Source organism: Herpailurus yagouaroundi, unplaced genomic scaffold, assembly GCF_014898765.1.
Source record: "Herpailurus yagouaroundi ecotype Mexico unplaced genomic scaffold, PumYag 28, whole genome shotgun sequence".
Lineage (NCBI taxonomy): Eukaryota > Metazoa > Chordata > Mammalia > Carnivora > Felidae > Herpailurus > Herpailurus yagouaroundi.
Genome location: NW_024412376.1, coordinates 18,121,192 through 18,138,278, shown reverse-complemented (window position 1 = coordinate 18,138,278; position 17,087 = coordinate 18,121,192). Strand labels below are relative to the sequence as shown.

At 35.1% G+C, this 17,087-nt stretch overlaps 1 protein-coding gene across 4 annotated transcripts in view; it reads left to right on the top strand.

Moving 5' to 3' along the window:
* GALNTL6 (polypeptide N-acetylgalactosaminyltransferase like 6) overlaps positions 1-17,087 on the top strand; it is a 1,208,379-nt gene that overhangs the window by 503,768 nt on the left and 687,524 nt on the right. For all 4 annotated transcript variants that reach the window (XM_040470479.1, XM_040470472.1, XM_040470497.1 and 1 more), the window contains one exon: positions 6,802-6,940. In XM_040470479.1, the coding sequence (XP_040326413.1) occupies positions 6,802-6,940 (139 nt within the window). The remainder of the gene's footprint in view (positions 1-6,801; positions 6,941-17,087) is intronic.

Here is a 17,087-nt window from a genome sequence, read left to right as displayed (position 1 = left end):
GTCAACTAATAAATTTAGAGGAGTAATGTATGGTAGAAAAGCAATGCATGATAAAAATAAAGTAGATTTTGGAAATAGGGCATGGAGTGCTGGGTACACTGACTTAAGATGGATTGATTGTGAAAAATCTCTCTAAGAAAAGTACATTTCAGCAAAGGCCTGGCTATATAGATTCTCGAGGGTTCTAACTGCTTTTCCTCAAGCCCCTAAGGAAAAGTGTAAAAACACTTTCTTTTTGTTGTTCTTATACTCTAATTATGTCTAATAAAAAGTTTAAGTACCTTGAACTGTCTGTCACTAGCATTTTCCCCCGTCTGACAAAACCCTACTTTATGTCTCAGTATTGTATTTTATGAGATTTCAATCTATTTAAATAGATTTATTATTTTCCAAACATCGTGTTTAAAAAATCTCATCTGTACAAATTCATTTACTTCAATTCCCATATCGTCTCCTCAGCCCCAAACCTCTTAAAACAATGTAAATCTTCCTCTGCCCTTCAGCTTTGAACTGAAAATTCCCCTTTTCTAGTTGGAGTTTCCAAGCCATGTAAAGTTCCTCAGTTTGTCAGTTTTGATATTCTTACAAGGTTTATTGTCCAATTCATTCACTTCCTTTTCACAAAAATCATTTTTTTTAAATTTTTTTTTAACGTTTATTTATTTTTGAGACAGAGAGAGACAGAGCATGAATGGGGGAGGGTCAGAGAGAGAGGGAGACCCAGAATCCAGAACAGGCTCCAGGCTCTGAGCGGTCAGCACAGAGCCCGACGCGGGGCTTGAACTCACGGACTGTGAGATCATGACCTGAGCTGAAGTCGGACGCTTAACCGACTGAGCCCCCCAGGCACCCTACAACAATCATTTTATAGGTTAGTTCTGACTTAGTCTGTTTGGGCTGCCGAAACAAAATATCATAGACTTGGGGACTTATAAATAATAGAAATTTATTTCACACAGTTCTGGAGACTGGGTAGTCCAAAATTAAGGGACCAGTAAATTTGGTAGTTGGATAGTTCATAAAGGACCGTCTTTTTGTTGTGTCTTCACAGGGTGAAAGAACAAGGGAGCTCTCTGGGTATCGTTTATAAGGGCACAAATTCCATTTATGAGTCCTAATGTCTCGCAGACTAATCACCTCCTAAAGGCCTCACATCTAAATTCCCTCACATCCGGAGTTAGGATTTCAACATAAAGAATTTTGGGGGGACACAAACATTCAGTTCATAGGAGCCTATATCTTCCTAGTCAGAGTATATTTCTAGCTTTTTCAGGCCTGAGGTCATACTATACACATTTTCCCTTTCCTTATCCAGTGGTGCATGTAGTAGATACTCAATAAACATTAAAAAATAATAATAATACTATCTATAGGTATACCAGACTAAATAAAATGTCATTTCATGTGGAGGATAAATACCAGGTGTGCTATGAGACTAATCTAATTTCCATATTAATTTCTGCTCTATAACTTGAATACATAGATTCAGAGACATATTTGTAAGAGAGCATTTTTCTGCTTAATACCTATATATGTAGATGCAGTATTAACTTTTATATCTGGTTCTTTAAAATATCTCACTTATACCTTTAATACAATTTTAAACACAGATGACAGGACACTTTTCTTACATTTCAAGTAAAGGACTTATTTGAATTTACAACTGATAACAGTAAGGTGTATTAGGATTTTAAAAATGTTAAATAGGTAAATCTGTAGACTAATAATCACTCAAAAGACCTTTGAATAATATCATTTTTCAACATACACCTGTTTTTGTTTCTTTGGAGTTGTTTACTTTTTGTTTTGTTGTTTTGTAGAAGAAATCTTAAACCACTTGAGATGTGACAGTCCCTGAGGCTTTACGTATTAAAACTTAAGAGGAGTTGGTAGTATTTGCAGTAAAAACTGCAGGCTCTGTGCATAAGAACATAAAATTTTAAAACCTATTCTCACAGCTGCAATGAAGAAATTTCTAGTATGCCATCACTGGTGACTCACAAGTTGTGTTTTATAACTCTAGAGTATCACTTATTCATATGAAAAGCCTTGTCTCAGGAGATTTATCAATCTGAAAACTAAATTGTTTTACAGAGAAAATGAATTTCTCTTTGATTGGCAGGTGTTTTAATGCCTGTGTAGCTTTAAAATTTATATTTGTAGTCTTAAAGTGGCTGAATCTGAACGCAGAGTGTTACAAATATCTCTAAAAAAAATTACTGAAAAGAAGCCTCAGCTGTGTGTATACATTTCACTTAAGGCACATAAATTTAAAAATAAAAATTTATTAAAGAAAGTAAAGACGACTATGCACTATGATTTTCTTATTAAATAGATTTATGAAGTGTCTATAAATCCAGTTCATGCCAGAGAATATATGAGGTCAAAAGACCTTCTCTAACTAATTTGGCCATTCAGTGGAGAGAGATGTAGATCTTTTAGAAAAGTCTAGAACTTTTTAAACAATCAGCTAATTGCTGATTGTGGAAATGCTTATTAAAAATGTCAGTGTCTCGTGTTTACTTACATGTAACATGGGCAGCACAATGTTTATTTTGTAGTATTGAGTCAGAAAATGAATAAAAATTATTTAACATAGATTTTTGCCCATAGAGGATGCTGAATAATTAGCTGTTATACAAATGAAATTTCAGGGGTGCCTGGGTGGCTCAGTCAGTTAGGTGTCTGACTTCAGCCAAGGTCATGATCTCATGGTTCGTGAGTTTGAGCCCTGCATCAGGCTCTGTGCTGACAGCTTAGAGCCTGGAGCCTGGTTCAGATTCTGTGTCTTCTCTTTCTACCCCTCCCATGCTCATGCTCATGCTCTGTTTCTCTCTGTCTCTCAATAATGAATAAACATTTAAAAAAATGAAATTACTCACTGACTTATTTATTTCCCTTTTAGGTTAAAAAAGCAACTGGCATTTTATCTTAAATAACAAACACAGATGAGTTTCAGTATTTTCTTTTTTGATTTAAAACTTAAAATTTTTTTTGTTTCTCTGATTTAAAATTGGAGAGATTTCCAGTCTGCTTCTTCAGCATATAATTATTTATCACTTCCCAGCTGTTTTATCTTAGTCGTCACAGCTACTGAGGTTAATGTCATTAGGGCAGGAGCTAGAAGCCAATTAAAAAAAAAAAAAAAAAAAAAGAAGAAGAACTCACTTTTATTTGATGGATTACTGATATAGAAGCCAAATTTCCTAACAAAAAATACATTTCAGTGATTAGAAACAAATAGTATGTTGTAAAATTAAAGGTTCATATGTTTAAAATATAAAAACTTATAAAACTTTTGAAAAACAATTAGGTAAACTTTCATATTCTAGTCATGAAAAACTATATTTAAAAGGCACTAGAAGTATTCTTTCTTAACATGGTAAGTTATAATCACATTCACTATTGTACACACACACACACACACACACACACACACACACACACACTCAGGATCACGTTTCCAGTACTCAACTTTCACGAACAATGTTTAGCAGCAATCACATTAAAGTCATTACCTAAATGCCTATTGACATCAATGTTATTGGTTGTTAACTATCAAACAAAATAAGGAACACCTGGGTGGCTCAGTTGGTTGGGCATCTGACTTCGGCTCAGGTCATGATCTCACAGATCATGAGGTTCAAGCGTCGCATTGGGTTCAGTGCTGACAGTTCAGAGCTTGGAGCCTGCTTCGGATTCTGTGTCTCCTTCTCTCTCTGACCCTCTCTCGCTCACACACTGTCTTTCTCTCCCAGAAATGAATAAACATTAAAAAAAAATTTAAGAACTTTTTAAAATCATTTCTCACAAGATAAATTAACTGGCAACAAATTCCTTCATTATTTTGTCTGAGAAAGTCTTTATTTCTCCTTTACCTCTGAAGGACAATTCCACAGTCTACAGAATTCAAGGTTGGTGTTTTGTTTTGTTTTTTTCTCTCTCAATTCTAAATATTTCATTTAACTCTCTTGTTGCTTGCATGGTTTCAGAGGAGAAATTAGATGTAATTCTTCATTTTGTTCCTCTGTAGGTAGGGTGTTTGTTTTTTTTTTTTTTTTCCCCACTGGCTCATTTCCAGATTTTTGTCTTTAGCTTTAATTTTCTGTAATTTGAAAATTATATGCCTAGGTGTAGTTTTGTAATTTTGTTTTGTTTTATGTTGGCATTTGTCCTGTTCTGGTGTTCTCTAAGCTTCTTGGACCTGTGGATTTGCTGCTGATGTTAATTTGGGGAAATTTTCAGTCATTCCTGTCTCAAATATTTCTTCTGTTCCTTTCTCTTTGTCTTCCTCTTCTGTTATTCCCATTTTGTGTATGTTATACCTTCTGCAGTTGTCCTACAGTCCTTGGATCTTCTGTTCTGCTTTTTTTTAGTCTTCTGCTTGCTGTTTTGTTTTGGAGGCTTATATTAATATATCCGCAAGCTCAGAGATTCTTTCCTCAGCTCTGTCCTGTCTACTAATAAGTCCATCAAAGACATTTTTCATTTCTGTTGTAATGTTTTTTATCACTAGCATTTCTCTCATAGAATTTCCATCTCTCTGCTTACGTTGTCCGTCTGTTGTGGTATACCGTGTACTTTACCCATTAGAGTCCTTAGCATGTGAATCATACTTTTTTTACATTCCCTGTCTGATAATTCCAACACCTCTGCCACGTATGCTTCTGAGGCTTGCTCTCTTAACTCTTCAAATTGTGTTTTTTGCCTTTTGGTATGCCTTGTAATTTTTTTTTATAATAGCTGGTCATAATATACTTGGTAAGTGAACTATTATAAATAGACCTTTTATAATGTGATGATGAGGGGTGGGGATAAAGGAAGTGTCCTATAGTCTTATGATTAGGTCTCAGTCTTTTAGTAAGTCTATGCTCTGGACCGTGAATGCCACAACACTCTCTCAGGATTTTTCTTTCCTGTTTGGTTGGACAGGATGGTTAGAATGAGCTGGGGTTCGGTATTTCCCTTTCCCCAGGTCGGTTAGGCTCTGGTAATACCTCAGCAGGTGAGGCTCTGATTAACTAGTGGTCCCTGAGGGAAAGCCTGTTAAGAACAGTGTGCTCTGGTTTATTTCAAATTTGCTGCTTTTCTCTTCCTTTTGCTGGAAGCATGAGAAGATTTTCTCCAACATTTACATTGGGAATTTGGTTGAGCTCCTGCAGGTAGATCTCACAAAATTATTAGAGCCTTCCATTGACTGTGTGCCCCTGGAGTTTTTAACTCTCAGACTACTGAGCCTCCAGCAATTTGTCAATTACTGTTGGGTTTTCTATGCAGGCATTGGTTCCCAGGTGGTTTACACTTCCGAGTCCCTGCCCTAGTAAGCCTCAACTCCCTATATTCACCTGTCTGTCTCTCTTTTGGGACAGCAGTTTGCCCTGTGTCCTTTCTTATGGGCCAAGAAGGGTTATTGATTTTTCAGTCTGTTCAGCTTTTTACTTGTTAGGATAGAGTGGCAACTTCTAAGTGCTTTGCATGCAGAACTGGAAATCAGAAGTCTTAAATTAGATTTAAATCAAGTAAACTTAGAAAATATTTACAACATATATAATTAACAAAGCTTTAAACATTATATAAAACTTGGTTTTTTTCAGGGACACCTGGGTGGCTCAGTTGGTTGAGTGCCCCACTCTTGATTTTGCCTCAGGTCATGTTACCAGGGTTGTGGGATCAAGCTCCGGGTCCAGCTCTGCACTGAGCACGAAGCTTGCTTAAGATCCTCTCTCTCTCTCTCTCTCTCTCTCACTCTCTCTCTCTCTCTCTCTCTCTCTCGGTGCCTGGGTGGCTCAGTCAGTGAAGCATCCCACTTTGGCTCAGGTCATGATCTCGCTGTTTGTGGGTTCGAGCCCCACGTCTGGCTCTGTGCTGACAGCTTAGAGCCTGGAGCCTGCTTTGGATTCTGTGTCTTCCTCTATCTCTCTGCCCCTCCCCTGATCATGATCTGTCACTTTCTGCCTCAAAAATAAATAAAACATTTAAAAAAAAAAAGATTCTCTCTCCTGCTGTCCTCCCCCACTTGTTCTCTTTCTCTGAAATAGAAAAAAAATTCTTTTTAAAAACAACCAATAAAATATTTTTTACGAACTCTGAACAGTCATTTCACAATGTAAGAAATACAAATGATAAATGTATATAAAGTTATTGTATTAGTGATCAAGAGAAAACAAATTAAAGTATGAATAATCTATATTTTACCAGTAAATTTCAAATTATTATTCAGTACTTCTGAAGATGTGTGAAAACTCTTCTAACTTACTCTAAAGACACTTCTATTTGTAGGAATTATCCTTTCCCTTCCCAAACTACATAAACTAAGAATATATAAACAAAGATGTTCATTTCAATATTGTTTTTTAATAGGAAGAGTTAGAAGTAATTTAAATGTATATCTTTGGTGGAATGCTGTAAATTGAGATACAATGAAATAATATCAGCCAATGGAAGTAAATGAAAATATAGCTTTTTATATTTTCAACAATTTCAACAATTAAGTTGGATAAAATCAAATTATAAGGCAATATGTACATTAGAAGCTGCATTCAAATGTTACAAAACATACACTTAAAATCATCATAGTGGTTCTCTCTTGAAAATGATTATACTTTCTACTTTGGTGTTGTTTGCTTTTTATCATGGGTATATTTCTTTTTTCTGAATAAAATAATGTGTTATAATAAAAGTTCTTCCAAGGAGAATAGTAAGAGGTGACTAAGGAAAAACACAGTTAAGTCTTATTATCTGTTCTAGAAGATTAAATAGTTTTTGTAGAGGTGATAATCCCATTTTGTTTTCTCCTGCCAGGGAAAGGTGAGCATGGGAAACCTTACCCCCTCACTGAAGAGGACCATGATGACTCAGCTTACAGGGAAAATGGTTTCAATATTTTTGTCAGCAACAATATTGCTCTAGAGCGGTCCCTGCCAGATATTCGCCATGCTAAGTGAGTATCAGCAAGCCTCCCATGCAGACTAGGTTTCGTCTGTTTGTCTGTTTTTTTTTAAAACTATGTTTAATGTGGATCACAGTGAAATATGTAACTAAAAATTTTGCCATAATTTAAAAAAAGTTTATATTTCATAATCTTAAATCTGTTTTGTTTAAATTGGAGTAATTTTTAAAATTAGAGAAGAATAAGTACCCGCTTTCTAAAACTTAATTCACATTTTTATCGTTGCCTGTATCCTCTCCATTTAAAGTAAAATGTTTTAAGATAATACCTATATTTTTACTTTTGATCATGTAGATTATAAAGCAAACATCTTTTTCTGGTGATGAGCATTGTCAGAACTGTCTACATATACATGACTTCATTTTCACACCAACCATATTCACTGATTTTGTTATTATATCTTCCATAAAGAATGCCTACAATGAATGCATCCATAATCCAAAGATAATGGTTGGTTCCTCAACCATGGATGCTTGTTGTTTGTCAGTTAACAGTGAGTTCAGTTTTTGCCGATTCATAGCTAAATATTATAAGGCAAAAGGAAGTAAGAATGATATTATATATAGTTACCTGAAATCCCACCCCATCTACTCTTAACATTGCTCACTGTTCTTTTTTCTAGTCTGTTATGATTTTCTTGTTAGCATATACATTGCCAAAAGTATGCCAAAAAATATACAATGTGATGGGAATTTCAAGTGTGTAGAATTGCCATACATATATGATGAATCTATCTAACTATACTAATATGCTTACCCTTCCTTCACCCCAGTCTCCCTGTGGAAACACTAATGTGACATAAAGAAAATCAGAGAAAATAAAATAAGGGCAACTAATGAAAACAGGGGTAGGAATCTAAATCAAATCAATATTGTATAATAAAACTCTCAATTTTGTGTGAAAACAATTAACCCTTTAGAAAAAACTTGGTAAATTATGGTTTGGGGATCATTTTTTAGTGCCATATTGTGTCTTTATAAATTTATTTTAAAATATAAAAGAATTACTGGTTTCCTTCTCAGGTTTTATGTGAATTTGCATTTCCCAGTATAGTTAAGCAGAGGATTAATGTGAAGAACAAATCAATTTTTTCCTAAACTGAATGCTTTATATATTGGTCTAGGCCTTCTAGCTAGCCAAATTATTCCCAGGTTACCTGAAATTATCTACAGTAATTCCCACTGACCGAGAACATTTCTAGTTATGAGAAATTTTAATACCTAATTGCACACCATCAAAGATGCATTAAATTGCATTGTTGGCATAATAAATGTGCTCAGAGAATAATTTCCATCCACCTCCTCCCCCACCCCCACATTTCCAATCTTTTAATGTGTATTCAAGTGGAAAGAATTGCAGATGGAAACAGTGCAGAAAATCACTGAAGTCAAAAGAAGGCTGATATTCCCATTCTTCTCAGAGAGTGTATTTTTAGCATAACTACCACCTTTTGAGAAAAGATCTTTTTTTTTTTTTAATTTTTTTTTTCAACGTTTATTTATTTTTGGGACAGAGAGAGACAGAGCATGAACGGGGGAGGGGCAGAGAGAGAGGGAGACACAGAATGTAAACAGGCTCCAGGCTCCGAGCCATCAGCCCAGAGCCCGACGCGGGGCTCGAACTCACGGACCGCGAGATCGTGACCTGGCTGAAGTCGGACGCTTAACCGACTGCGCCACCCAGGCGCCCCGAGAAAAGATCTTCTTAGTCAATAATGGACAAGAAAATGGAAAATGGAAAGAAAAATATTTTTAAATTTTTATTAGACATACTGAGTTTACAGTATCTGAGGGCATTATTCTCAATGTTAGGGAAGATAAATGTGGCTGAAATATGGCCTATGACTATATTATTACTTATTTCCTGAGACTGGTTATCTAATAGGACAGTCACCTAGTAAAATGATACCAACAAAGAAAACGAACAAACACCTTATGGGAGGATTGGAGATGGATGACAGCAAAGGATTAAGTGCAGGACATCAAGAATGAGAGTTTACCTTGGGTAGTCCAGTATCTGACTCAGCAATGCAAGAAGGGAGATTTATTGCTGCCTCATTTTGTCAAGATCCTAACTCTAGGAAATCAAGTGCCTACGACAAAAACTCTTACTGGGATCCCTATGTTTTTGTTTTTGTTTTTTTTTAAACCTCATCTGTGCTTCTCAAAATGCAGGCACAGATAACCACAAAACAACACAGCTCTATGTAAGTGGTTCTTGAAATTATGAAAGCACATTGACACATATTGCATTCGGTATTGTCAATTTAACTGGACTGCAGGTAATTGACCACAGCTTGTTTATATTGGCGGTATCTGCACCAGAGAATGCAAAATTTGCATGACTTCCATAATTAAAGATAACGGTTCTAAGAAACTTTGCATCTGCAGTCAGCCAATTCAAATTACAGGCTCAAAGCGCCAGAAGAGAAGAATTTATTTTTCTTTGCTCTGGGATTTTGTAGTGGAAAGTATCAGGGAATTCTATCTTACAATTCTGCTTAACTTTTTCTTTATTCCAAAATACAGAATTGTAGCTCTTAACCCACTGTTCTACACTATAGATCACTCTCTCTATATATGAAAGTACTCTCTCTATTCATTCTCTTTTTACATTTAATAAAAAAATCATGGTTCTAGGTGTTTGACATGCTTAGTATACATTCTGGTTTGCTGTGAAGAATTTTCAGAATGTGAGTTATTTCAGAAATCCCAATCCAGAACACATACTTCTTTTATATGTCCTGCTCCTTTCTTGTCCACTAGCATAAAAATGAAATGCTTTCTTTTGGCTTTATTATTTCACTAAGTCAGTAATAGATTTTCATTAAGTGGGAGCCATGGGTACAGGAAAGTCAATTGGCCTGTGTCCAATAATTTAATGATTCTTACCTATATCCTAATAATAAATTCTAAGGTTCTCATTTATATTTTTGAATTTCTTATATTTTTCCAAAATTTTTTAGCATCTCCCTATCTCGTAAATTACATATTTTTTGTTTTGTTTTGTTTTGTTTTGTTTTACTATCTATGCTTTAGTGTTGTCAAATTTTTCAATTTTCTCCTCTTCATACTCATATCCCTACACTTCTGGTTGACTTTTGTATTTTTTAAAGACCTATTTATGCATTTTAAACATTCACTCCCTTCTTCAATTACTACCTAATTATGTCTATATTCATAGTACCAAGGCTCAACCCGAGATCTGTTGTTAAAACATCATCTTTATATTTTACTTAATGCAATGCTGATTAGAATTTTGCTATAAGAGTTTCTGCATGACAAATGTCCAGTGAGTGGATATCTTGCTAGTCTGGCTTCATTTTTCTACAGTTCAATTACCCCTCACTTGTATATCAATTGTGCATTTTCTTTATCTTCTGTCACTCCTTTGGGATGCCACATCTTTGTATGCTGTAGAACATTTAATTTGACTTCCAGTTCAAGGTGGGAAATATGAAGCATATATTCAGAATACAAAATACATATGAAATAAGGAAGTAGAAAATCGTAGAAGGATAGATGGCTTGCATGGAAAAGAAACTGATAAACTTATGCATGGATGTATTGTTAGCAAGACAAGATTGAAGAATATTGGAGCTAGTATTACTCCCTAGACGTGAATCAATTTATAAGTAGTTACCGCAAGTACTCCCCAAAATGTCATATAATTAATGTGTGCAAGATGAACTTATATCTATAAAGAGAAGAAATGCATGAGATTAGGATGCATAAGAATCAGAGTTGAGGTAGGCTTTGCAGAGAATTCAGGTAAAGGCATCATGACATGAGGTTCATTTTTCCCTGTTAGAAAAGGATACATGTTTATACAGATACATATTAATGTACAAACACTTTAATTAAGATTCATTTCTAAGGTGGCTGAGTAGCTGGGATATTTTTGTACTGAGAAAGTTCTCTGAATTGTGGCTTTTCCTTTTCATTTCACTTTTCCTTTATATTTCACTTATATTCCCAAGATAGCTTCATGACTTTGACAATAAATAAGATATTGAATGTTGAGAGAAAATTCTGTAATATCTCAACTCTTGGGAAAATGTAGAGGAATTTTTATAATCTCTTGATTATATGAGTGCTGTCCATAGTGTTGCGATTATATCACAACCCTGTTCCCTGTATAATTTCAGAACCAAGTGAGAAATTGCCCCAGAAATGGCTTGGAATAAAAATATTACCTTTATTATTGATAAGATTCTATCGGTGGACATGGTTTAGAAGTGGGATAAATGTGATTCCTAATAGCAAACTCCAGAATGAGGTGCATTCAGGCTTCAAGTTAAAGACATTGCTGAACACACAATGTCACAGTTGTGTAACTTAAGGCATGCAGGGCAGAGCCTGACCTCTGCAGGCAAGCAAATTCCAAAGCAGAAAAATGAAGGAGGGGCTGACCCAAGCAAGATAAGCTCACTAACTCAAATTCATCAATTGTATGTCTTCCCTTCTCCTGGACAGAATGTAGGAGAAGATAGAGGCGAAGAGTATTAATCTAATGACTGTCCTATGGGAACATCTAAGGAAAAGGAAGGAGTCTCCTCCCTAGATGAATAGTGCATAATACCTACTTTGTATATGATGAGAAAATGCAATTTCTCACCATAACAAAATTTGAGTAGATTTTTTTTTTCAGTGCCTTATAGTCTAAGCACTTCTGGAAATTATGTTGAATAATAATTCTTAAAAAGTTTACTTCTATGAGTTACACTGTGGTACTGAACAAGTCAACTTGCCATATTGAATTTCTACTTATCTACTTTACCAAGTGGGGATGTGGGGATGCTAACTTTCTTCATGTATCTCGCCGTGCATCAGGATTAGTAACATTGAGAACAAGTTTACCAGATCAGCTGCAGCATAATATGTTATTTCTTTTCTTTCTGATGACAATCCTTCTGCTTTCCTTCCTTCTTTTCTAGTTATATCATGAAGATAAAAATATATGGAGATCAAGTGAACTATAATTCTAAAATTTAAATTTTAAAAACAAATTTTGTGGGGCGCCTGGGTGGCGCAGTTGGTTAAGCGTCCGACTTCAGCCAGGTCACGATCTCGCGGTCCGTGAGTTCGAGCCCCACGTCGGGCTCTGGGCTGATGGCTCAGAGCCTGGAGCCTGTTTCCGATTCTGTGTCTCCCTCTCTCTCTGCCCCTCCCCCGTTCATGCTCTGTCTCTCTCTGTCCCAAAAATAAATAAACGTTGAAAAAAAAATTAAAAAAACAAAAAAACAAAAAACAAATTTTGTGAGTCACTTCTGAGTGTGAGGAAAAATAATTGCACAAGTGTAATTTTTTAAACCATGACTTAGTGAAAATGCTTAGAATATTTTAGTTTTATATGAACTACAAAAGTGTTATTTAACTGTTTTGGCTCTTGTCCATTGAATGCTAGAACTCATTCACAGAAATGTTTGAGTTTAATCATCCAAAAATGTTCAAGGACAAATTTTTTTATTTCTCAATTTCAAAAGTTACATAAAAATTTGGGAGACACTGGCATTCTTTCATGGTTTTATTATGACTTGTGAAGTTGATGAAGCATCTTCTTTCAACAAATTTACAAGTGAATTCTGAAACAAATTAAAATAAAATGACTATTCATCCACTCTAATCAGGTTTGAATACTTCCACAGAGGGAGACAGGAAATATCATTTGAATCAAATGTGCTTCCAGCCAAAGATATGTCTAAATATGACTGAAAAAAGGAAAAAAGCTAGGTAAATCACAAGCAGCAAATTAGGGGACGAATGATCAGGAACAACAGATAGGAAATAATCTTTCACAACTGTTATTCAAATGAGTATCTTTCAATATTTTTTGTGAGCTAGTTTATAAAAACTAGTGTAGACTTTAGTTCGTTTGTATGTTTCTAGGGATCATTTTTTTAAAATCCATGATAAAATAAAATAAAAAAACACAAAAATTTACACACATATCTCATTTATTAACTAAAGACTGAAAGATATGGAAGAGTTCTTATCACTATAGCTAAAAGGTATGTCCCATTGTAATGAAAATTCTCCTCGGATAGAGAACAGTTCAAAAGCTGTCAAACATTTAGTCTTTGGAGTAAATGATCAGATAAAGCAGATTCTTTGAAAAGTGGATTGAGGGTGAGCACAAGGGCACTGGGGTCTAAAGGACTGGTAATGTGAAAGTTGTACACATGCAAAATAGAAGGAAAAAGCCCAAAAAACAAAATAACCTTCTAAAAATAAACTTACAGCTGCTATATAATCAGTTGTAGTGAATTTCAAAGGATATTATTTGTAACCTAATAACATGGTAGGGATCAAATACATAAAACTGAAATCATAAGTCTGAAAAACACAATCACAACTTTAATTCTTTAAAGAGAAGAAAATGGACATTTGGTAGAGTGATGTATATTATTCTGTAAGATTAATCCAGCAATAGGAATTCTAAACTTGCTCCTTCTTTTTTTACTCCCTCCCACAGAAGTTTATTGAAATGAGGGGTGATGATTAATATTTTAGCTTATTTATTAAAAATAAATGGGAACTATTATTTTTATTAAAAATAATGAGAAAATCTGGCATTTTAAAAAGCTAACATTTTTGTTGGTGAAAGACTGGATGCATTTCCCCCTAAGGATGCCTACTTTCACCAGTTCCATTCAACATCCTACTGTGGATTCTAGCCCAGGCAATTAGGCAAGAAAAATAAATATAAGACATCTAAATTAGAAAGAAAAGATTCATATGGTCTCTATTGGTATATGACATAATCTTCTATATGGAAAATTCTGAGGATCCACTAAAAAAAACTTATTAGGGGGTGCATGGGTGGCTCAGTCGGTTGGGCGGCCGGCTTCGGCTCAGGTCATGATCTCGCGGCCCATGAGTTCGAGCCCTGCGTCGGGCTCTGTGCTGACAGCTCAGAGCCTGGAGCCTGTTTCAGATTCTGTGTCTCCTCTCTGGCCCTCCCCCGTTCATGCTCTGTCTCTCTCTGTCTCAAAAATAAATAAACGTTAAAAAAAATTAAAAAAAAACTTATTAGAGCTAATAATCAAGGTCAGCAAGGCGACAGGGTATGAGAGCAGTATACGGAAATCACTTTATTTTATACACTTCCAGTGAATAGCCTGAAAATGAAATTAAGAAAAAAAATCCATTCACCCTTAAAATGAAGAAAAGACTTAGGAATAAATTGAACAAAAATGTCATCAAACTTATACTTTGAAAACTACAAAACATAGTTGAAAGAAATCCCGGAAATGGAAAAGCATCTCATGTTTGTGGATCAGATTTAACATTGTAAAGATGGCAAAACACTCCATGATGATTTATGGATTCAAAAAAAATCCCTGTCAGGATCCCAGCTGACTTCCTTGCAGAAATGGCAGGTTGGTTCTAAAATTCAAATTTCAAGGGACCCCAAATAGCGAAAACAATCCTGAAGAATAGCAACCAAATAAGATGATATGTACTTCTTGATTTCAAACCTGTAACGCAGCAGTAATCAAGCTAGTGTGGTACTGGTATATGGATAGATATTTGGATCAATAGAATATAATTGAGAGTCCAGAAACAATTCTATGCATCCATGATTAAGTGATTTTTTGACAAGGGTGCAAAAACTAGTAAATGTGGAAAAAATAGTGTTTTTCAAATGATTGGTACTGACCTAGGTAACCACATGCAAAAGAATGATGATGTTAGACCCTTACCTCAGACAACATAAAAATCAGCACAAAATGTATCCAAGACCTCAGTGTAAGTGGTAAAAGAAGAAAAGGTGGAAATAAATCTTCATAACTTTTTATTTGACATAGTATTCTTAGATATAATACCAAAGTATTAGCAACACAAGAAAAAATAGATAAATTTGGCTTCATCAAAATGAAAAACTCTTATGTCTCAAAGTATGCTATCAGAAAGGCAAAATGAAACCCACAGAATAAAATATTTGCAAATCATATATTTGCTACAGGACTTGTATCTAAAATACATAAAGAGTTCTTATATTTCAATAATAAAAAGGTGAATAACCCAGTTAAAATGTGGGCAAATGATCTGAATAGTCCAAATAAGGTAAACAAATGGCCAAATCCATGAAAGGATGCCCAACATCATTAGTCATTAGAAACAAAACATCAAAACCAAAATGAGATAGTACTTCACATCCAGTATGATGACTAGAGCCAAAAGTTCAGATGATAAATGTTGGCGAGGATGTAGAGAAATTGGAAACCTCATACATTGCATACATTGCATACATCCATACATTGGTGGGAATGCAAAATGATGTCAATGGTTTGGAAAATAGTTGGAAAGCAACTCCAGCTATTTCCAAATGGAAAGCAGTTCCTCAAACAACTAAATTACCATAATTACCATTATTACCATGGTAATTACAGAATTACCATATGACCTAGCAATTCTATGTCTAGGTATACACCCAATAGAAATGAAAACCACAAAAATTACACATGAATGTTTATAGCAGCATTATTCATGATAGCTGAAAGATGGGAAAACCCAAATGTCCACTGATAGATGAATGTATAAACAAAATGTAGTGTATCCATACACTGAGAGATTATTCAGGAATACAATAATGACAAATGCTACATCTTGGATTAACTTTGAAGACATTGTGCTAAATGAAAACCAGACCCCAAATTCCACATAATATATGATTCTCTTCATGTGAATGTCTAGAATAAGGAAATCTATAGAAACAAAAAGTAGGCAATGGTTACTTAAGGAATGTGAGGGGATAAGGAGAAGGGCATGAGGGTATGAGATTTCTTTTTGAATTGATAAATATATTCTTATTTTTAAATTTTAAAAATTTATCTCTTTAAAATTTTAAATTTTAAAAATATATCTCTCTCAGTTTTCTCCAAGTCAAATAACTTTATTTTGCTTCTTTATTATTACCAAATCAAGTGATTAATTCCTCTAATAGACCTTATCATCTGAGTCAATGTAATAAGTACTCATCTCTACAGTTTTGTAACTGGTACGTGGTGATAAGTGCCTATTATTTAGAAGTGTTCAGTATTTTCTACAGAAGTGGAGAATTTAGCTCTTAATTTTTATATTTTATTATCCTGGCTAAAATTTAATCATATATAATAAAAAGCATTGGTACGTCCCCATCGGTAAGATGACTTCTTAACCTATTTTTCCTCCAGCTGTCAGCCTGAATGTCTATCCTAGATATTAACTTCCTCAACTCCCTTTCAACTCTTCAGAAGTCCTAATTTGACTCAAGACACTACTGTGCCATCATTCTTTTTTCTTGCCAAAGTCACGAATGATTTCCATGTTGCCAAAATCCAGTATATTTAAAAGTCTCGTCAAACTTTGCAGCGACACTAGACTTTGTCCCTTCTCTCATTTTTAAGCACTCTTGTCTCTGTTTCAAGGAAACACTTGCTTTTTATCCCCAGGTCTTTCCAGTCTCATTCACAAACAGTTCGTCTTTATCTGATGGCTATATATATATTAAAATTCACTGATGCTCAGCACTGGCCTCCAGTTTCCTCATTTTATTCATTCTCTACTTACTGATCTCATCTACCAAGGCCTATTAATTCTGTATCCAAAATAGAGCTAAAGGGCCTCAAATGCATGCATTCTCCTTAATCTCAACTGTATCCACTATCATTTCTCTTTTTTTATTAAAAAAAATTTTTTTAATGTTTATTTTTTTTTTGAGAGAGAGAGAGAGAGTGCAAGTGGGGGAGAGGCAGAGAGAAAGGGAGACACAGAATCCGAAGCGGGCTCCAGGTTCTGAGCTGTCAGCACAGAGCCCCATGCGGGGCTTGAACTCATGGACAGAGAGATCATGACCTGAGCTGAAGTCAGATGCCTAACGACTGAGCCACCCAGGTACCCCCCACTGTCATTTCTTAATTGGAATCCTAGAATGACCTCATAATTGGACCTCACACATTCCCTCTTGCTCTTGCACAATGCATTCAGCAGAGTGAGCAACAGTGAGCTTTCAGAATTAAGGAGGATCATTACATCCCCCCTATCTAAAATACCTAAAAGAGGGCGCCTGGGTGGCTCAGTCGGAAAAGCGGCTGACTTCAGCTCAGGTCATATTCTCATGGTTCCTGGCGGAGCCCCTCCTGTGGCTCTGTGCT